The following is a 21,859-nucleotide window of genomic DNA, read 5'->3' on the forward strand; positions in this document are numbered from 1 at the left end:
AGCCCCAGCCTGGACAGAGATGAGAGGCGGCCTCACAGCTGCAGACACCCGATGCCACCTGCCCCGGCACATGGACGGAGGACGCTCGGGATGTCCTCGCTGTCGCCACCGGGTCCCCGTGCCCCCAGGCTGTGCCGTGCCAGGAGCTCCCTGCCTGTGGTGAGCCCCATCCTGTAGAGCCCCCTGCGCCTCCATTCCAGGGAGCTGCAGAATGGGCAAAGGTCTGTCTGTCCGTCTGTCTGTCCCAGATACCCATCTGCTGCATGCCGGCACATTCCCCTCCACCCATCCATCCATCCCCTGACCCATCGACCCATCCATCTATCCATCCTTCTGTCCATCTACCTATCCATCCAGTCGTGCATTTACCCATTCATCATCCATTCATCCATCCATATTCAATCACCATTCCCACCCATCCACCCACCCACCCATCCATCCATATTCAAGCTCCAACATTTCCATCCACCCGCCCACCCATCCATCAATCCATCCGTCCATCCATCCACCCACTCCCCCGCCCAAGATGTGCCCCCACTCACATGCTGTCCCCCATCCACTGTCCCTGGCCCATTGTCCCTCCCACACCACGTCCATCCAACCAGCCAGCCAGCCGTCCAACCGTCCATCTATCCATCCACCCATTCTTCCACCGTCCAGCCAGCCAGCCAACCAGCCCGCCATCCACCTGTCTGTCCATCCATCTGTCTGTCCAGCCCCAGCTGCACGCCCCGCTGCCTCCCCTCACCCCAATTCTCCGTGTTGGAGCAGAGCTCTGCAATGGTTATTAAGCAGCACCCGAGGCATTTTCCCACCTCATGTCTCTGCACAGATCACACCGACGGTGGGAAAAAACGAAACGGCGCCAGCTCTGGGGCCCGTGACCTTTCTGCAAAGCCGTGAGCTGGATGATGTGGATCTGCAGCTCCCAGCAGGCTGTGTGTGCCCACTTGTGCCCGGGGCAGCTCGGCACATTGGCAGCCACGTGGCACAGGTGAGTGCTGCCCGCTGCGGTGATTCATCCCTGTTTCATCTCCCTTTGGCTCTCTGCTCCCTCAGCCTCTCTCTGAATGATTCGCCCCGGGCTGTTTTTCTCCTCCATCAGCCGCTGTGGCACAGAGGATCTCAATGACACCAGGTACGCCGCATCCGCCTGCGAGCCCCTCGCCTGCTCTCAACGCAGGCTGCCAGCAGCCCAACGTCCTCCATCCCGTCCCAACATTCTCCATCCCTTGCCACTCCTGCTGCCCCAAACCCGATTTGTGCTCATGCTTCCAGACATTTACCCTCAGCCCAAGCCAACGGGGCAGCTCGAGCCCCATCCCATCCCTACACACACCCTTGGCACCAGGGGGGATGCGGAGGGGCTGCAGCACAGTGGGTCCCAGCTCGCCTTCCCTGGTGGGTTGAGTATTTTTGGCTGACAAAGAGCTAAAGGGTGGGGGGAAGAACAGAGGGAGAAGAGAAACAAAGAGGAAAAAGGCTCCTTTTTAATGGGGTTTGAAAATGGAAATTACCCTGCGGAGGTTGGCAGGGGGGCTGGGGGCTTTCAAAGCATCCTTCCTGCCCCAGCTGGTGCAGAGCTCCAGGCCATGCGTGGCTCTGAACCTGGGCAGGGACAGGGGAAGGACATGGCTCCCACCCCTCAGACAGAGCCCGGGGGGCTGTGGGATGTGGGGTCCATGCCTGATGGGGACGGGGTCCTGTACCCCTGTGCTGGTTGCCACGGCGACCCGCTTTGCAGAGCGGAACATTACTTCTGCAGGATTTTTGTGGTGGGAAATGGATGGGGAGAGGGGAGGGCGTGGGCAGCAGGGAGCCAGGGGGTGGGGAGGGGGCTCAAACAGCCCCCAGCCCCCAACTCCACCCTCCCACCCCAGCCAGGGGGTCTGCACTGAGCCTGTATGTCCTCATTGTCCTGCAGAGGGATGAAGCATCCTTCTGGGGCACAGCAGCCAGCATCCCTCGAGGTGTCCTGGGGAGAAGTCCTGGGGGAAACCCCTTGATCCCCTGCCGAAACTCAGCAACAAGGAGCCTTGTGATGCCAAGAACATCCTGCAGGTGAGCACAAAGGGGTCAGTAGCAGGCAGCACCCGTGGCAGCAAGCATACCGAGCACCAGGGCAGCTTTGGGTGACGTACCCCCACACCTCCCTGCACTGCTCCTAATCTCACCCCGTGCCCCAAAACAGCTCTCAGCAGAACTTCCCTTTGCAGACCCACGTGCATGGAGATGCCCCAGTTTCTGGCAGCCCTTGAGCCATCCCTGCTGCCACTTGCATGTCCTCCCCAGCTCCTTCGGTGCCCACTGATGCCCACAGCTGTGCCACTGACCCACTTACACGGCACGTCAGCATCTCGCAGCTCCCCATCTCCGCTGCCTGGCTGCCTCCTGAGAGCCTTTGGTGGCCCCAGAAAACAGGGAGGTTATCCTAAAAGCCTTCATCTCCCGCAGGTGACACCAAGCTTGCACTCAGCCCCTGCCCTGAGGGCGGCCCTGTGGGACACGCGGGGCTGCTCTCCATCAGGGCAGCCCCACGGGCAGCCCCCCGCTGCCTTTCCCAGCTCGTCAGCCTGTGAGTGGAGGAGATGACATCCCCGCCCCTGCCAAGACAAACACGGCGTCGGCCAAACACGCCGCGCTTGGCAAGCGCTGGCCATCCATCACGGCGGCCACCAGCCTCCCGGCACTGCCACAGGGCTCGGGGGTCTCAGCATGAGGAGTGAGGGATGGGGCACACCAGGGACACTGCCCATCCCTGGGTGACGGCAGGGTGTTGGGTCCCCAGCCCCTTGCCATGCAGAGGGTGCCCCAGTAGCACAGCTTGGCTCTGGCTTGTCCCCAGGCAGAAACTTGGCCAGAGTTGTCTCCAGGCGCTTACAATAATAAAGTCCCATTTGAGCCAGTATCTGAGAGCCTGGCTGGAGGGGCAAAGGCTCAGCTGTCCCGAACATGCATGGGGTTCCATCAGGGAAGCATCCCAGGGCTCCATCCTGCCTTTACCCTATGATTTTTGCCTCTTCTCTCCTGCTCTGCAGGGTGTGCCTTGCTCCTGGCTCCCTGCATCCATCCCTGCACCAACCCCTGCATCTACCCCTGCACCCCCATCCCTCCACCTATCCAGGACAGGGATGAAAATCCCTGTCCACGCATCCATCTCTGCATCTCTCCATCCCCATCACTGCGCCCATCCCTGCGTCCCCATCCCTGCACCCTGCTCCCTACAGCACCGAGCTGGGGCACCTCAGGAGCCTGCTGAGCCTCCCCTGCTCAACTTGGGGCATACAGCCTACACAAATTGCATTCCTTGTGCTGCACAGGACAGATACTGCTGCCTGGGCGAGCAGTCAGGCAGTTCTGGGTTACACAGGGGAGGAAGGGAAGGGGAGAGCAGCTCTGGTGCCTTGTTTAAATGACACACGAGGGTGCGGAGCTGAGCGCAAGCTGTGTCCTGGCGATGGGGACTCATGCTGGGAGGGGTTTTCCTACCCTCAGCTCCCCCAACCCGGAGCCCACCAGCACTGCGAGCAGCGATGAGGGCTGAGCACAGCCGGTGGCAGCGGCTGCCCCAGTTTTGTTGGCTGCAAAATGTGGGTCACCACCTACGGAGCGGTGACCGAGGGGACGTGGGGATGGTAGGTGACGGCTCGGTGGCCCTGCAAGGAAAGAAATGGAGCCGGGGAATGCGGGGAAGGCTTTGTGCTTAGTCCGGGCCCGGGGAAAGGGGCTCGGGAAAGGGGGGTGGGGGGGGGGGTGGGGGGGGAACCACCGCCTCTTTTCCGACATTCCTGCAGAGCCGGGAGCTCCCCGGGTCAGGTTTCGGGCATTATTTGCACTGCTGATGCGAAGCGCAGGGACACGCAGCGCCGCACGCACACCGGGGAGAGCCGAGGGCAGGGCGTGCGGGGAGCGGCGCGGCGCGGGGCTGCGGGAGCGCTGCCGGGGGCTCTTTGCTCTTTGTGGCGGGCGGTTTCTCCCCGCGCCGGAGCCGCCGCCGCCCGCCGCCGCCGCCACCCCGGCGCCTCTCCCGCTGCGCCCGGGCACCCCGGTACCGCCACACAAAGGCGTCCCACCGCCCGCTCGGCTCCGTACCCCCGGGGCCGGGCCGCGCCTTCGGGGCCCGCCGATCGACCTCCCCCCCTCCCCATCCCCCCCGCCTCGTCCCCTCGCGGCGCGGCTCAACAAAAGGCAGGAGCGGAGGTGAGCGGGGAGGGGCTCGAACCCGCGGCCCGGCGGGCGGGAGGGGCGGGGGAGGGGCGGGGCTATGCAAATGAGGCAGCGGAGCCCCATGGCGAGCGCACGGGCTGCGGCGCCCACTCGGAGCCGGGCCGCCGCCGCAGCCCCCGGCCCGCCCCGCCGCGGGTTCGAGCCCCGCCCGCGCCGCCCCGCCCCGCCCCGCACCGCCGCTCCATGGGCCGGGGACGCGGCGGTAGTTGCGGCCGCGACATGGCGGGGGGCCGCGGGTGCCCGGCGCGGCGCTGAGCCCCCGCAAAGGTAAGCGTGAGGAGGAGGGAGGAGGCGGGGAGCGCCGTCGCGACTATCGCGATTGTCGCCGCCGGGAACGGGGACCGGGCCGCCCCCGCAGCCCGCAAACTTTCCGCCCCGCGCAACTCACCGCGGCGGAGGCGCGTCCCGGCACCCACGCGTGTTCCGATCCCGCCCGCGTCCCGGCGCCCACCCGTGTCACGCTCCCGGGCTGCCCGCCGCCCCCCGCATCCCCGCGGGGCTCCCCGCTCCCCCCGTTCCGGCGGTACCCACGCGCGGCGTGGACGGCGGTGGGCGCGGTGGCGGTGGGATCGCTCGGGCTGCTCTTGTACGGCCGGGGCTGCCCGGGGCCGGGGCTGCGCTGCGGGGGGGTTCCGGCCGCGGGGTGAGAGGCGGCGCGAAGTTGTGCAAAGTTATTTCTCGGGGCTGCGGCGATTCTCTTTTCTTTCTTTCTTTTCTTTTTCTTTTTTTCTTTTTTTTTTTTTTTTCCTCCTTTCCTTTCGTTCCTTTTTTTCTTTCTTTCTTTCTTTCTTTTTTTTTAAATTAATTAATTATTTTTTAACCATTTTTCCTTTCCCGCTGCTCGTCGGGCTCTCGCTGCCCTCCCCCTGCCCACCCCGTTTGCTTTTCTCCCTCCCCACGTCGCTCCCTGCTGCCCGCGGGGGTTCCCTCGGAGCGGCCGAGCCCCGCGCGCTCCATCCCATCCATCCCATCCATCCCATCCCGTAACGGGGAGCAGCCCCCGGCCCCGCTCCAGCCCTGCAATACCCGGGCGGAGGGAACGAGGTGGGGGGGGGGGCACAGAGCTGGCCAGGAATGCGCCCCCCCCCGCCGCAGTTTCCAGTTTCCCGGAGCGCGCTGACCCCGAGGTGAGGGCTCCCGGTGCGCTGCTCCCGGCCGGGCCTTTTCCATGCAATGGGGCTCCCCAAGCCCCCCCCCAGGGCTCCCCCCGGCCCCCCCTTCCCCGCCGTCCCCTTCCTCCCTCCTCGCTGTGCGCTTTTCCCCTCCTCTCCCTCTTTTCCTTTGTTTGCCATCTCGCTCCCTGTCTCTGACGCGTACGCGGGCTCCATCCAAACGCAACAGTGGGATTTGCCAGAATTATTTCCTAAAAGCCGCCCCGGGGATGGGGGGGCGGGGTGGGGGGGGTGGAATTAACTGCAACCAACTGCGGGTTGGGATGAAGCAGCGGGGGTCCGGCGGGCAGAGCCCCGGCTGCGGCACAATGGGTGTGCGCACGGAGAGAGGGAGAGGGAACCGAAATATTTAGGGAAACGTGGAGCCCCGGGGGGGGACACGCGCTGCACGGCCACCTTCCGGCAACAGTGCCCGCGGGGGAGCTCCTTGGGGACCGCAGTGGGGACACTGCCAGTCCCCAGGTGGCTCGGTGTGGTGGCATCCCGCTTTGCCCCCGAGGGCGCAGCGCGGCGGTGGCACGCAGCACCGTGCGCACCTCCGGATGTCTGAGCCCCCCGGGCACGTCCGAGCCCCGAGCTGAGGTCCATAGCCCCGAGGTGTGTGCCTGGTCCCCCGGAGGTCCCCAAGCTGTGGGGACAGCAGGGCGGTGTGTGTGTGCCTCGTTGGAGGCAGCTCAGTGGCCCCACTCTGTGCGGAGCCCCGGGGAGCCCAGCTGCCTGGCACACAGCGCGGCTTCTTTTTCTATTTTTTTTTTCCCTGGTTTTTTTTTTCTTCTTCTTTTATTTATGAAAAAAAAAAAAATCCTTTTTTTTTTTTTTTTTTTCCTTTCCTTTTTTTTCTTTCTTTCCTCCTTTTTTTTCTTTTTTCTTTCTTTTTTTTTTTTTTTTTTTTTTGGTGTGTGTGTGTGTTCGCTTGTGGAATAATGAAGTCCAGATTTCCCTCCTGTTGGAAAGATGTGAGCCCGGCTCTGTGCTGCACTCAGGGCTGGGAGGGGATGGGGGGCAGCAGCCGGGGGGGGGGGGGGGGGGGATACACACAGCTCACCTGGGTGCATGCCGCAGCCTCACCCTGCAGCCCGTCCCCCCCAGTTCTGTGCTTCCCTCCCCATTTATGCCCAATCCCATGCTGTCAGTGGGGCTTGGCTGTGCTTCTCGCTGTGGCATCCCCCCCTGACGCCCGCCTCGCTGTCCCTCTCTGCCAGGCGTGCTCCCCCTGGACTGCCCCCAGCGTGCCCCCACAATGCCCGTAGCCACCGTCCTGCTCTGGGCCACCCTGCTGACCCTGGGCTGGCGGGCAGCCCACGGCAAGGACGGCGTGCCCCCCACCCCCAGGGTGCAGCTCTCCTTCAAAGGTAAGCCGTGGGGACCGGGACGGGGGGGGGACACGCCACCCCATGAGCTGTATAGGGTCACCGCTGGGATCTGCAGCCCTGTGGGGTGCCCAACCCTAAATCCTCACCCCGGGGGGCCCCCGGCTGCCGGCTCCAGACAGCAGCTTGCAGCCGCGCCGGTATTAGTGCCGGAGCTGGCGGGGGGCCGGTTTGAAGGGGGGGGGGGGGACAGTGGGAGGGAAGGGGGTTAATTAACCCTTAAGTGCCTGAGCCAATCAGGGGTGTGGGTCCAGATCTGGGACCCACGGTGCAGCCCTGACACTGGCATTTTGGGGGAGGTCTGGCATTGCTGACCACCGAATGCGGGGCTTTTGGTTGCAGAAGCAAAGGAGCGGAACTGAAATCACAGACCCTGCATTGTGGGCTGGTGCCGTGGGTCCCCATGGGCACTGGTGTGCCTGCCTGGTGGTCCCACCTTATCTCTGGCTGGGGACACTCCGTGGGGGGTGGTGGGAACATGGAGGTGGGTGCTGGCTTTTGTTATCTCGCTGGGAGCCAGGCTGAAGCCAGAGTGTCACCATCCTCCGCCCTGGGAGCCATGTGGGGCTGCACCATGTGTTGTTCCCACTGTGCAGATCAATGGGGACACTCAAAATGTGCACTCACAGCCGGGGAGATGGGTGCTGAGAGGCAGATGGGGGCTTGGGTGTGGGCTGGGCACTCTGCAGCTGGGGAGCAAAGCAGAGCCCCTGCACTGTGCAGAGCGCAGCGAGTAGCAGCCCCAAACGCAGCCGGGATTGTGCCTCAGCATGAAAATCCCTGGAATGAGGCAGCAGGACAAGCCTGGGCGAGAGGCAGGAGCAGTGCCTGCACAGCGCTGCTGCCCCTGCGGCTCTGCGTGGTCCTGTGCTGCGTCCCTGCTTCCCCCTCCCTGGGATCTGGGGGACCGGATCCCATGGGAAGGCTCTGGGGGAGCTGGGACCTGCCTCTGCCGCCTGGTGAGCCCTGGGCACCAATTAATTCCCAACATTCCATCACGTCTCGGGGCGATGTGTTCCCTGTGCACGTTTTACCACGGATCGGTGCTACGATTACGGACGGGGACAAGAGGCAGGCTGCCTGCCGGGCATGGGAACAAGGGGATAAGGTGCTGCTGGGAAGGTGACACACAGGGATGGGTGCAGCATCCTCCCGGCATGGAGAGGAAGCGCCGTGTGCTGCAACTCCCTGAGTCCCTGCGTCATCCTCAGTGAAATGCTATCGTGCGCGGAGCGTTTTGGGAAAAGCACACAAAGAAGGATGGGCAGTGGTGTCACGGGGCCGGCTCTGCGTCCCTGCCCTGCCTGGGACCGGGGGGACCCTCTTGTCACCGCCTTCCTGGTGCCGGGCAGGAAGATGACCAACATGGAAAGAACAGCGCGATCCTGCGCTGCCCTGGAAGAGGGAGAGGCTGCAGGGCCGCCCTGCGTTGCCAGCAGCTCTTCCCAGCGCCATGCCGGCCAGAAATAGGGTGGATATTTTTAATCACCTCCTTGCTTGTGAGCGATTTCCCCCGTGCCGGGCGCATCCTGCTGCCCCCTCTGCTCCGGTTTCCTCCGCCGGGCACCGGGACGTCAGTTCCAGGAGTGATGGGGAGGATGCGGTGCGTCAGCGGGAGGAAGGCAGACAGGGTCAGGGCTGCTCTTCAAAGCATCCGTCCCTGCAGTCACCTCTGGGAGCCATCCCCGTGGGGCCGCTTCCCACCTTTTAGTAGGAAAAAATAAAACTCGAAAACTCAGTTTAGTAATGGTAATAATAGCCACATCCCAGAGTGCGGCCCGTTGCCCTGCCTCAGTTTCTCTGCCCCACTGGGGACATTGGTGGCAGATGGCTGTTTGGCGCCCGGCTAAGCTGCTGCAGCTGTGGGGCACATCATTCAGTGGCTGCTGATAAACATGGCCAGATGGGGGGACACGGTGGGGACAAGGGCTGTGTAGCACCCGTCCCTTCTGCCACCACCACCTTTTTGGTATTTTTGTGTTCCTTTTGGTGATGAACAGCCCCGAATTTGGTCCTGCTGGAGGGAGGGGGATGGATCGGTTTGGCTCAGCTGGCGGCCCCCTACCTGCAACAACCTGCACCGATTCCTTCCTCGCCGCCTTAATGGCCGGTGGCAAACTGCCTGGAAAAGGCACAGCAGGGCTGGGTGTGGGGCAGCAGTGGGGTTATGGAGCATCACACGCGATGGAGGCTCTCAATGAATGGGTTTCCATGGGGCTCTGTTGGGCTGTGGGTTGGGGATGTCCATCTGATGGGCGGGATGTGACCCCGTGCTGTGGCTGTGGGATGCTCAGTGGGGAAAGCCGCGCTGGAGCCCTCTGGGGGAAGTGTTTTGGGGTGGTTCGGGGCTTTCCTGCTGCCGACAAGCAGCTCCCTGCTGCTGAGGATGTGGCCATGGCAGTGTTACCCTGATGCTCACTGTGGGGTGTCCCATATCCTCACTGTGGGGTGTCCCATGTCCTCGCTCCGCCTCCATCCCCAGGGGTGCCTCGTGGTCCCCTGCTGCTTTTGGGGTGGGATCACACAGGGAAGCCATCCATCCCCCTCCAGGCTCCGTGGCACAAGGTCTTTTTACAAGCAGAGTCCCAGTCCCTCCTGGCTGGGGATGAATCAGCATTTTTGGCTGGAAAAAAAAAAAAGAAAATCCAACCAACAACTCTGCTTTTTTGGGGGGGGAGTGGGGAGAAGAGGGTGGGAGGGGAGGCTGTGCCAATGGGGGGGTTTGGGCTCCAGTGCCTGGCGTGGGGCTGGCCCCGCTTTGATGTGGGGTTGGATCTGGGCGCCGTGGCACCTGTCCCTTGTCCCTGCTGGGGTTTGGGGCTGTCTCTGTCCCCATCCCTGTCCCCGCAGTGGCACCAGGGATCAAAGCAGAGCCGTTCCCATCCCATCCCGCAGCCCCCGCCGCGCTCCTGCGGCTCCCTACCACCTGTGAGCGGCTAAATGGGAAAAGAGCTTGGCTGGGGGCCACGGAAACTCTCTTATTACATGTAATTAGCTTAATTACATCATAAATAACCCATCAAGGGGTAGCGGAGTGACGCTCAAACAAATAAGCAATTCCGCTTTCCTGGGGCGACCCACCCGCGCTTTGATCGCCCCGATGACAGCACGTGGGTTCAATGCAGAGGGGACGAACCAACCAAGCCCTGCGCCCGTGGTCACCGCGTCGCCCGATTTTGGGGCTCGGGGATTTTGGATCGCCCGAATCCTGGCACACAATGGGAGCCTGGTGGCCGTGTGGCTGTCGGGGCTGCGCCGTGTGGGGCCAGGACCCCGATCCCGCGCAGCCCCGTGGCTCCGTCGGCACGTGAATTAAATTCATTCCCCCGGATTAAAATCAAGAGAAGGGCTCCCGAAAGGCTCTCCATCCGCACTGCCAGGAGCGGGCAGAGCGCTTATTGAATATAAACACGGCGTGTAATTTACATGCTAATTATGTTGAATGCACTACAAGCCCGTAATTAGAAACTAATTAGGTGAGAGCGGGTGTAATTGGCTTCGCAGCACAGAGGATGGGTGATGGAGCACCTGGGGAGGTGGCCGCAGGGCCCGGATGGGATTAACCCTTTGCTCACTCTGCTTTTTGGGGTCCCGCAGCACCCAGCTCTGCTTTTTGGGGTGCTTTGCGGGGCACGTAATTACATCGTGTACTCCTGGCCCTATAGCAGTGGGGTGGGGTGGGGTGGGCGCGGATCAGCCCACCCCACCAGGAATGCTCGGTCCCCTGTCCCCCATGGAGGCCACCTGTGTGGAATGGGGCAATTAAAAGGGGATTAAGGGGGGGATGAGCAGCAGTGGGATGTGCTCACTGGGCGTATCGACTAACCAGCGGCCCCACTGGGTACCCGAGGCTGGGGGATGTAACGGGGTGCTCAGTGCAGGGGGCCAGAGGTCGCGGCGTGGGCTCACCTGCCTGTCCATCAGCAGCAGGGTGTGGGGTGAGGGGTCATGGGGGCATTTCTATTCCCCACTGTGATCAGTGGGGCACGGAGGCGGCCCCGATCCTGTTGTGCCATTGGAGAGGATGGGGACAGAATGGGGACAGGGATAGGGATACATCACTCAGGGAAGGACTGTGTCCCATCCCACCCCACCTGGGGCTGGGGGGAACATCCTTGTAGCACAGCTTCCCAGAGCAGGACAGAGGAACCCTGTCTTGTGCCCAGAGCTGCCAGCCCCAGCACAGCCATCACAGCACTGGGAGACAGGGATGCTTTCTGGTGGAGGTCGCATCTGATGGTGGCACCCGTTGGGCATTCCATCCCACGCCTCGTGCTGGCTGCAGGGAGGTGGGGTGCAGCCCCCCGCTCCCCCCCGTCTGGCTGTGCCCTGCCCCTGCTGCGTGCTTCTTGGCGCCGTCCCACATCATCTGCAGCACTTCTGCCTTCCATCTGGCTGCCTCGCTGCACTTGTGAATATTCATGACCCTCATTATCCTCTTTCACTCATTTCTCCCACACTCAGGCTAAAAATAACTCCCAAAGGGGGGTGCGGGCTGGGGGCTCCGCTCCCCCCTTCCCCAGGAGTTGGGTTCTGGGGCTCTGGTCCCTATGGGCTGGGACACGGGGACGCTTCTACAGCAGGGCACAGGAGTGTAGGGGTGACGGCAGAGGTTTGGGGAGCGTCGGCCGGGGGCACTGCGGCGTGCTGATGTGTGCCCATTGGCCCCGCAGAGCTGAAGGCCACCGGCACCGCACACTTCTTCAACTTCCTGCTCAACTCCAGTGACTACCGCATCCTGCTGAAGGACGAGGACCACGACCGCATGTACGTGGGCAGCAAGGACTACGTCCTGTCGCTGGACCTGCACGACATCAACCGCGAGCCCCTCATCGTAAGCTGTTACCGCGTGGGCCACCTCCGCGGGATGGGATGGTGTGGGGCCAGCAGCCCTGCTCTTCATCTCCGATGTTTCCGCAGATCCACTGGCCTGCCTCCCAGCAGAGGATCGAGGAGTGCATCCTATCGGGCAAGAACAGCAATGTGAGTGTCACCCAGCGAGTGGAGGGCTGGTATCCTGCTGGGGCCCGGCTTGGCTTGTCACAGTGACTTTTGAGTCCCCATGCCGTTGGTTGCCGCAGTCGTCCCCAGGGCTTTGATGGCCATCATGAACCCACTTCTGGGAATGGCAATTGGTGGCCACTCTGCTGATGGCGATCCATGCCCTCATGGAAAAGTCATGGCCGAGGTGTCTTGGACTTGCCGAGACAGGAGAGACAGTCCCAGGTGTGACCGTGTCCTTCTGACCTTTCTGTCCCAGCTGAGCAGAGTTCTCCACAAATCATCATCCCACTGTCAAGGCTGTGCCCTCAGGTGTGCCAAAGCCACGGCCCACATCAACCCATGATCTACACCAGCCCATGGTCTGTATGAATCCATGGCCCATGCCAACCTGTGATTCAGACCATCTCTTGCCCTGCACCAGCCCCATGCCATATGCTATCCTCCTGTCCTCCTGGCTCTATGGTCTCCTTCCTGCCTTCCCAGTTCTTCCCCTGGGGGATGGACCCTACAGTGCCACCCCAAGTATGACTGGGATGGTGCCCAAGGATCCTGCTGTATATGTTGCCCTTGGTCCCTTGCATAGCTTCCACCATCCTCTCCTTCCCAGGGGGAGTGTGGCAACTTCATCCGCCTGATCCAGCCCTGGAACCGGACTCACCTCTATGTGTGTGGCACCGGTGCCTACAACCCCATCTGCGCCTTCATCAACCGTGGGCGCAAAGCACAGGTAAGGGGTGGGGGGACAGGGTCTGCGGTGGTGCCCATGCAGGAGGGCACCTCCTGGGGCCAGTGCCAGGGAGCTTGGGGGACTGTGACAGGCTGAGCTCCAGCGAGGTGAGGCTGAGCATGGCCGAGACTGTTCTGCAGCACGAGGACTTCTCTCTGCACTGGGATCCCACACCAGCCCTACGCCGATCCAGCAGGGGAGGTGCTGTTGCGTGGAGCCCCTCAGCATGGATGTGCCCTGCACTGCTCCAGTGCCAGCATTCCACAAGGAGAAACGTGGTGGCCTGGTGCCATGAGTGAGCAGGGACAGCGGTGGCATGTCCCTTGGGATGCTTGGATGCCAATGACGGAGAACATCACCCTGCCCTGATGAGCACAGCTTGACACGAGAGAGAGGCTGTGGAACCCTGCGTGCTGGGTTGGATGTGCAGTGGAAGAAGTTTTGGGTGACCGCTGTGATGTTCCATGATGGTGTGCTGACCTCTGCCCCTGGGTCCTGTCCTCGAGGGCAGTGCTGCCTGCATGGAGCAAGCCAAGCCGAAGGAAACGTGGTGCTGCGTGAGGATGGGGCAGCCCAGTGCTCCACCGCTGCCAAAGGGAGGACACTCAGACTGCTCTGACCTGGTACCACCGATGGCATTTCACTGTCACAGCACTCGGAGATGATCAGGGATGCGCTCTGAGGACAGCATCGGACAGCCCTGGGGGCGAGGCTCTATGTCCCTGCAGAGCCAGCAGAGAGCACGGTGCCACGCACAGTGCCATGGGGACAGCCTGCCAGCACCATCCCACAGCCCCCAGCCGGGGGTTCCGTCCCCCCCCTGCTCTAACTCTGTGCCCTGCTCCTTCTCCCCAGGGCTTTCCGCCGAGCCAGCCCCTCCAGCCGGGAGGCCGGGAGAGCAGAGCCGCCGATGGCCCCCGCAGCCCGAGACCAGCAGAAAGCAAGGTGGGAACGGGTCTGGGGGCCCGCCGCCGCTGTGCCCGCCTCGCACTGGAGCTGCGGGCTCCTTCTTCCCACCGGCAGCTCCTGGGCTGGGGGCCCCTCGCTGTGGCCCCCCCCACTGCCTCCCCTCCTCTCTGCAAAGTGCTCTGCGGCGGCCGGCCCGGCGTCTCCTCTCTCCTGCTCTCACTAACTCTTTCCTCCTCGTCCCCAAGGGGACACTGTCAGGGGTGGCAGTCATCCCTCAGCCTGTCTCCAGGCTTGCTGCATCCCTACAAATCCATTTGTCTGCAGAGGGAGGGGGCTCGGGAGAGCCGTGTGCTGGAGGTGTTTTGGTAGGGTCTACAAAAGTATTGCTGAGCAGCTGCCTGGCCAGCATCCATCTGCTTTGCCCTGCCTGGGGAGGGGGCCTCGTTCCGTCAGTGGAGTCAGGGAGGTGACGTGCCCAGGTTTTGGGGACAGCCAGCATTCAGCCTGCCCTGACAGTGTCTCCCCTTGGACTAACATGGGTCAGTGCATGGGACAGGGCACGTGTAGGCGCACAGACAGGTCCTGCCTGTCTCTGTCCCTGCCACGTCCCCTCCTCCCTGAGAGGGATATCCTCATCAGCACAGATTAGGAGAGCACAGTGTGATGCTCTCAGCCACCAGCTCTGACACAGGCACCTCTTTCCTTGTGCTGAGGCTGGACGCATTTCTGATTGCCAGTTGGGAAGCAACAGTGCAAATGAAGCACTTGCATCAGCTCACAGCTTGCCCGGTGGGGAGGTGATGTGGCTCATCCCATGGATGGGTTGCCAACAGGACTGGGGATGGAGAAGCTTGTGGCAGTGATAGAAACATGGTGTGGCAATGAGGATGGCAAAAGTGAGGTGTACCAGCAGGGCCGTGCCCATCTCTAGCTGCTGGGCTGGGTGCCCATGGGCCAGGAGAAGCTGGCACAAGCAAGACTTGCATCAAGGGATGCATGGAGAGAGGAAAAGCCTCAAGCAGCTGCCATCCCTGTGTCTGGCATCCTTGTGGCAAGCGTACCTACAACTAGCATGCCCTCGAAGCTAGTTGTTCCTATGGCTAGCACCAACATAGATTACATCCCCATGGCCAGCATCCCCACCACTAGTGTCTCCACGACTAGCACCTCCATGGCTAGCATCTCCATGGCCAGCATCCCTGTGGCTAACCTCTTCATGGCTAGTGTGCCATGGCCAGCAGCCCCATGGCTAGCATCCTCACAACTGGCATCTACAAGGTTAGCACCTCCATGGCCAGCAGCCCCATGGCTAGCATCCCTGCAATTAGCATCCTGTTGTCCCCAGGTTTGCTGTAGCTGGCCAGCAGGATGGCGGTGGCCCCACACACAGCTCTCCAGCCTGTCTTCTGTGGGGACCCTGCTTGTCCTATCATTGAGGCTCGCAGGGCCTTGCTGTGCATGCCAGGGACATGCAGGACATCCCTGCCTGGCCCTACATGCCCTGGCAGGGCAGGAGGTTCCACGTGGTCTACGGGAAGTGGATTTCGTTTCACCCTGGCGTAGGGGTTGGTGCCGGATTTGTCGCAGTGGCAGCGAAGAGAGCAGCTGCCAGTGGTGGGGTGGCAGGCCCTGAACCACCCGGTGGATGTTGGTGGAAGACAGCTCCTCAGCGGCTGTGCCTGCAGCCAAACCCTGCCTGCAAAGGACTGGAGTTGGTATGATCCCAGAGCTCCGAGCAGCTCCTGCAACAGCTTGATCCCTCCGTGCTGATGGGCCAGGAAGCAGTGTAGAAACCCTGCAAGCAATAATGGATCTACGTGGTGGAGGGCATGGAGCGGCACCCAGCATACACTGAGGAGCACCTCCCGCAGACCTCGACTTCCCAGGAGCCCTGCAGACCCCGACAGGATCCCACTGCATCCATCCTCTGCTGGCAGCACCTGCAGCCACCGCACTCCATCCCACAGAGGCCTCTGCCTCAGAATGTGCCATGGGGATGGAGGGGGAAATTGTCACAAGCTCCTTGTTCTGCTTTCTTCTCCAGGATTATATCTTCTACCTAGAGCCGGACAAGCTGGAGTCAGGCAAAGGGAAGTGTTCTTATGACCCCAAAGTGGACACCGTCTCTGCATTGATAAGTGAGTCCTGTGGCTGCCGGGGCTGGGTGGAGGGGACATTGCCCACATCACCCCAATGTCCCCACACAGCTGGGCTCCCACTGCTGCAGGCACTCGGGCACCAGGCACTGTCTGAGAGTTCCTTGCAGGCTGGTAGCATCCTCCATTGCTCTCCAGATTGGTCATAGGCAACATCTCCCAGTTGCCTGTTTACTCCTGGCCAGGGCTGGATGGGGCGATGGGAGAAGGTGCAGGGACCTGGGGGCCTGATTCCTTCCCTCTGCAGATGAAGAGCTCTATGCCGGGGTCTACATTGACTTCATGGGCACTGATGCAGCCATATTCCGCACGATGGGCAAGCAGACGGCCATGAGGACAGACCAGTACAATTCACGCTGGCTCAACGGTTGGTACGGGGTGTCATCTGCCCAGGTGCCCCGGGGATCCCATGCTCCGACCATAGGGATGAGATAGGTGGTGTCCTACTGCATCCTGCCCACAGAGGCGGCAGCCAGGGGCAGGTGCATGAATGGTGGAGTGGAAGGGGGAATGGACAGGTGCAGGTGTGGTGGTGGATGGATGGATGGATGGATGGATGGATGGATGGATGGATGGATGGATGGATGGATGGATGGATGGATGGATGAAGAGGAGGGTGGGTGAGTGGATGGATGGATGGATGGATGGATGGATGGATGGATGGATGGATGGATGACAAACAGATAGATTGACAGATGGATGATGTATAGGTGGGTGGGCAAATGAATGAGTGACAGGTGGGTGCAAAGATGAAGGATGAATGGGTGGGTGAATGAGTGGACAGATGGATGGATGATAGATGGATAGGTGGAGGGAGAGAGGAAGGAAGGGATTGATGGATGGATGGATGGATGGATGGATGGATGGATGGATGGATGGATGGATGGATGGATGGAAATCTAGAGCAGATGGACAGAGCGATACCTCTATGGGGCATGGTGACAGACATGCTGGGGCTTTGTGGAGTGGTGGGAGCACCCAGCTGGTGAGAGACACGGCTGCCACTGGCATAGCCTATGTATGGGTTTTCACAGAGCTGAGCGTTCAACCATGTCCCTGTAGCCAGTGACCCTGAGCGCTCTTCCTGCCCCCATAGAGCACCCCTGGCCCCAGAGCTGCAGCTGAATAAACAGAGCAGAGCAGATGGGGTGGTCCTGCTGGGCGTGAGGGCTGCCGGGGCAGGGATCGAGGAGGGGGAGCTGTCAGCACTGGCTGGGCACAGGCTGATGGATGGCGAGGGGAAGCCATCACACTGGTGGCTTTGCAGCAGCGGGGGCTGTGAGTGTTCCCAGGCTGACAGCACTGCTTTGTGCCCTTGCAGACCCTGCCTTCGTCCGTGCCCAGCTCATCCCTGACAGCAGCGAGAGGAATGATGACAAACTCTACTTCTTCTTCCGGGAGAAGTCTGCAGATGCCCCGCTCAGCCCCGGCGTCTATTCCCGCATCGGGCGCATCTGCCTGGTGTGTGCAGTGGGGTGGCGGGGTGCAGGCAGGGGCTGGTGGTGGGGTGTGTGGGGCTGAGTGCTGAGTCCCTCTGACACAGAACGATGATGGGGGACACTGCTGCCTGGTGAACAAATGGAGCACCTTCCTGAAGGCCCGGCTCGTCTGCTCCGTGCCTGGACCCGATGGGATCGAGACGCACTTTGATGAGCTTCGTGAGTGCATGGGCTCCATGGGAGGGCACGGGGTGACCATCTGCACCCCCATGCCCTGGGGTGGGGACATGGCACACCTTCCATTTGAGAGGGCTGCGAATTCCATTGCTGCCCCACCATGGGAGAGCCCAGCCCACACAGGTGTCCCCAGCCACCCCCTGGGGGTAACACGCTCTTCCTTCTGTCCCAAGAGGATGTCTTCATCCAGCAGACGCAGGACACCAAGAATCCTGTTATCTACGCTGTCTTCTCCGCATCGGGGTGAGTGCGGTGCCCTTGAGACGTGGTGGTCCCTGGGGATGGGGACTTTTTGTGGAGGTGGGTAGAGGTCCTGGTGACGTGGAAGTGGGTGTGGGGTGAGGTGGGGATGCTGGCGGTGTCGGCACGTAGGTGGCACACATCCCTGAGGCTGTGCCACTGCTCCTGCCAGGTCAGTGTTCAAGGGCTCGGCCGTCTGCGTCTACTCCATGGCCGACATCCGCATGGTGTTCAACGGACCCTTTGCGCACAAGGAGGGCCCCAACTACCAGTGGATGCCCTACACGGGCAAAATGCCCTATCCCCGGCCAGGCACTGTAAGTAAGACCTCTGGCACTCATGGAGATGATAGTCCCACGACACTGGAGACCCCACCAACGCCTTTTGCCTGCCCGCAGTGCCCCGGCGGGACCTTCACACCCTCTATGAAGTCAACCAAGGACTACCCTGACGAAGTGATCAACTTCATGCGCTCGCACCCTCTGATGTACCACTCCGTCTATCCAGCCCACCGGCAGCCTCTGGTTGTGCGCACCAACGTCAACTACCGCTTCACCACCATCGCTGTTGACCAGGTGGACGCGGCAGATGGGCGCTATGAGGTGCTTTTCCTGGGCACAGGTACCCACGCCGCGCACCGCAGAGAACGCAGCATGCTCCAGCGCGGCCTCACAGGGCACGGGCACTGCCGGGGCTGGGTGCCTCTGCTGGCACTTCTGCTCCAGGGTGGAGCAGGGCGAGGGGCTGAGACCCCTGTGCCATGGACCCTGGGAGTGTCGTGGCCTGTCCCCTGCCCTGGTGCCCATCTTAGGACAGCGCCATCCAGGCTGGTCTATCCGCTGTCTCGGTGTCCATCCTGGGACATCCAGCCCGATCCTTTCCACGGCCCAGGCCCAACTCTCCTGCCTCATTCAGGAACACCGTTGTCCAGCCTGGTGCTTCCCCTTCCTTATTGTCCACCGTGATCTATCCTGGTCTATCCCAGTGCCTATCCCAGTTGCTGCCCCCCTGTCCTGGGCAGTGGCAGCTCCTAGCTGTGAGTGGTGACCTGAGTGTCACAGCACAACCAAGACAGATGAAGATGGGCATGGGGGGTCCTTCCTGGCCCCATCAAGGACCCCATTCCCAGGAGGGGAGGGCACGGGTGCCCAGCTGGTGGCACTGAGCGTCCAGGCACCCTGGTGTCTTGCAGATCGGGGCACGGTGCAGAAAGTCATTGTGCTGCCCCGGGACGACATGGAGACAGAGGAGCTGATGCTGGAGGAGATCGAGGTGTTCAAGGTAAGGGCTGGATTATCCTACAGCTGCTGCTGAGCATCCTTTGCTCACCCCATGCCCAGAACTGATGGGACACCACCGCCACCAAGTGTCATTGTCCCAACCCTGGAGCTTTTGGGACACCAACCAGTCCCATGGGTAGTTCCAGGGAGACCTGCAACATTGTCCCTCTTCCTGCTGATTCTTGTAGCTGCCTTTGCAGCCCCCCAGCTATTGGTGTGGGCCTGGGGGATGCACACTGTACTTCACTCCATGTCCTTCACTCCTGCTCCCATCTAGGTGCCAGCACCCATCAAGGTGATGACCATCTCCTCCAAGAGGGTGAGTGATGTGTGGCTAGATTTGGGGACTAGGACATCCTGGATGCCTGTTGCCACCGTAGTATGACATTGAGGAACCCCACGTTCCCCTGAGTGCCCCTGAGTGGCTCTGGGATGCACGGTCCCCACTGCTCCCAGTACTGGGCACGAGGCCATGTGGCCAGGGGGCATCTTACCCTGTCCTCTCTGTTCCCCCAACAGCAACAGCTTTACGTGTCCTCAGCCGTAGGAGTGACCCACCTGGCCCTGCACCGGTGTGATGTATATGGAGAAGCCTGTGCTGACTGCTGCCTGGCCCGCGACCCATACTGTGCCTGGGATGGCAAGGCCTGCAGCCGCTACTCAGCATCCTCCAAGAGGTGGGGATCTGGGGGAGGGCATGGGGGCCCAAGAAGGTACCCCAGGTCACCTCCTGCCTCCTCTCAGGCGGAGCAGGCGGCAGGACGTCCGGCACGGCAACCCCATGCGCCAGTGCCGAGGCTACAACTCCAACGGTGAGTGGGCATGGCATGACCCCAGAGAGGGCAGAGGGATGGGGCAGGACCTGGGGAAGCATGAGTGGTAGGAGGTGGGAGAATGTGGGCAATGGGATGAGTGGGATGAGTGGGTGGGTGGCTTTGAGGGCTGGTGGGCGTGTGGGTGGATATATTGGAAAAGTATGGGATGAACTGGAAAAGCACCGTGGGGTGGGCAGGTGGGTGGATGGATGGATGGATGGATGGATGGATGGATGGATGGATGGATGGATGGATGGATGAGGTGAGTGTGTGGATGAATGGAAATACTGGAGATTGAAGACGGATGGATGGATGCATGGATGGATGGACAGATGGATGAGCGGGTGGGTAGATGGATGGAAGGATACAGTGGGGAGAAAAAAGAGCACAGATGAGTGGATGAATGCTTTGGAGAGGTTGACCATGGTTGGATGAATACCCTGGGAGAAGGAAGAGCACATATGGATGGCCAAGTGAGTAGATGAATGAATGGAAATGTTAGATGAGTGGGTGAGTGGGTGGATGGGTGGATGGATGGGTGGGTGAATGGATGGATATACTGGGGAGAAAGAAGAGCACAGATTGATGTATGGATGCTTGAGAGGAGGATGACCACAGACAGTGCATACACTGGGAGAAGGAGAAGGAGAAGGAGGAGGTTGACCGTAGATGGATAGATGGATGGATAGATTGGAGAGAAAGAAAAGTACAATTGTGTGGCTGGATGCTTCAGAGTAGGATGGCCATGGTTGGGTGTCTACACTGGGAAAAAGAAAAGCACAGATGAATGTATGAACGGGTAGATGAATGAATGGAAATGTGAGAGGTTGAAGATGGAGGGATGGGGAGGTGGGGGGGTAGATGGATACGGAGGGGAGAAAGAAGAGCACAGATGGATGATTCAAAGAAGGATGACCATGGATGGATGGATAGATACATTCAGGACAAGGAAGAACACGTCTGGATGCTTCAGTTGCATGGGGCAGAGCAACATGTTCGGCAGGGAGATGGGGCCTGGGGACGAGCGTGTGTGCTGACTGCCATGTCCCGCTCCTGCAGCCAACAAGAACACGGTGGAGGCGGTGCAGTACGGGGTGGAGGGCAGCACCGCCTTCCTCGAGTGCCAGCCCCGCTCGCCACAAGCCACCGTCAAATGGCTGCTGCAGAAGGACAACAGCGACCGACGGAAAGAGGTAGGAGCCGGGGGCTGTGCACGGGGTCCAGCTGGTCGGCATCCAGCTGAGCCCCTCTGTCCCCGCAGCTGCGCACAGAGGGCGGCCGGGCGCTGCGGACAGAGCAGGGCTTGCTGCTGCGGGCCCTGCAGCTCTCCGACAGCGGCCTCTACTCCTGCACCGCCACCGAGAACAACTTCAAGCACACGGTGACCAAGGTGCAGCTGCGTGTCCTGGCCGCCCGCGCCGTGCACGCCGTCCTGCTGCAAGGCGAGCTGCCCCCTGCCGCGCTGCCGGGAGCCCCGACGCCGCGCTACCAGGACTTGCTGCAGCTGCTCACCCGCCCCGAGCTGGGACTCCTCGACCAGTACTGCCAGGGCTTCTGGCGACCGCCGGCCCCCGGCCCCCCCGAGCCGCTGGCTGCCCTCAAAGCCAAGGAGCTGCAGGACCAGAAGAAGCCACGGAGCCGCCGGAATCACCCGCCAGAGAGCTGCGGGCACACATGAACCCCTCCCCAGGGACTTTGCTAGCACAATGGTCTATTTTTCCCTCCTTTTAATATTAAAAAAAAATATCTATAAATAAATAAATATATATATATACCCACACCCATGCAGGCAGACACGCACGCATGCTCACACCCCTGCCCCCCTCCCGCTGTCTCCTGCCGGCGGTGGTATTTATTTGCAGGTTGTACATAGTCACTGGGGTGACACCAACATCACCTCCCGGCACTGGGGACGGTGGAGGACCTGGGGGCGGCTGCGGACTGCGCCTCTCGTCCCTCCCCTTCCTGGAGTTCCGTGAGGCTCTGGGTCCCGGTGTGATGGGCGGTCCTGGTGCAGGAGGGGGGGATGCTCTTCGGGGTATGGTGCTGTCACACGCAGGGGGACGAGCCAGTGATGGGAGGGGACAAACGAGCAGTGAGAGGTGGCACTGGGTGAGCTCAGTCTCAGTGCCTCAGTTTCCTCTTCTGGTTATTTTGGAGCCAAAGCTGGGAGGAGGGTGGGCTGCAGGCACAGAGACATGGCCTTGACCCCTGCTGGGGACAGGACGCCGGCCACATGATGGGGACACGGCCAGGAGGGGTGAGATGGGGCGTCCTGCCCAT

The 21,859-nt window shown here is 61.4% G+C and overlaps 1 protein-coding gene across 2 annotated transcripts; it reads left to right on the forward strand.

Annotated features, from left to right (window-relative positions):
• Window positions 1-6,639: 6,639 nt before the first annotated feature.
• Window positions 6,640-21,254, forward strand: SEMA3F (semaphorin 3F; the record flags this gene model as incomplete). Of its 2 annotated transcripts, XM_079540157.1 has the most annotated exons (18): window positions 6,640-6,751; window positions 11,443-11,603; window positions 11,690-11,752; window positions 12,381-12,500; window positions 13,356-13,445; window positions 15,454-15,547; window positions 15,813-15,932; window positions 16,887-17,026; window positions 17,109-17,223; window positions 17,415-17,484; window positions 17,654-17,798; window positions 17,880-18,102; window positions 18,674-18,762; window positions 19,039-19,080; window positions 19,281-19,438; window positions 19,506-19,573; window positions 20,636-20,769; window positions 20,838-21,254. In XM_079540157.1, 18 exons carry the CDS (start codon window positions 6,640-6,642, stop codon window positions 21,252-21,254), a joined length of 2,361 nt encoding a protein of 786 aa, XP_079396283.1. The 2 variants fall into 2 exon arrangements, with proteins under 2 accessions (XP_079396283.1, XP_079396284.1); XM_079540158.1 differs by lacking the exon at window positions 13,356-13,445.
• Window positions 21,255-21,859: the final 605 nt, after the last annotated feature.

The sequence above is a fragment of the Tetrao urogallus genome, assembly GCF_951394365.1.
Source record: "Tetrao urogallus genome assembly, chromosome: 10".
Lineage (NCBI taxonomy): Eukaryota > Metazoa > Chordata > Aves > Galliformes > Phasianidae > Tetrao > Tetrao urogallus.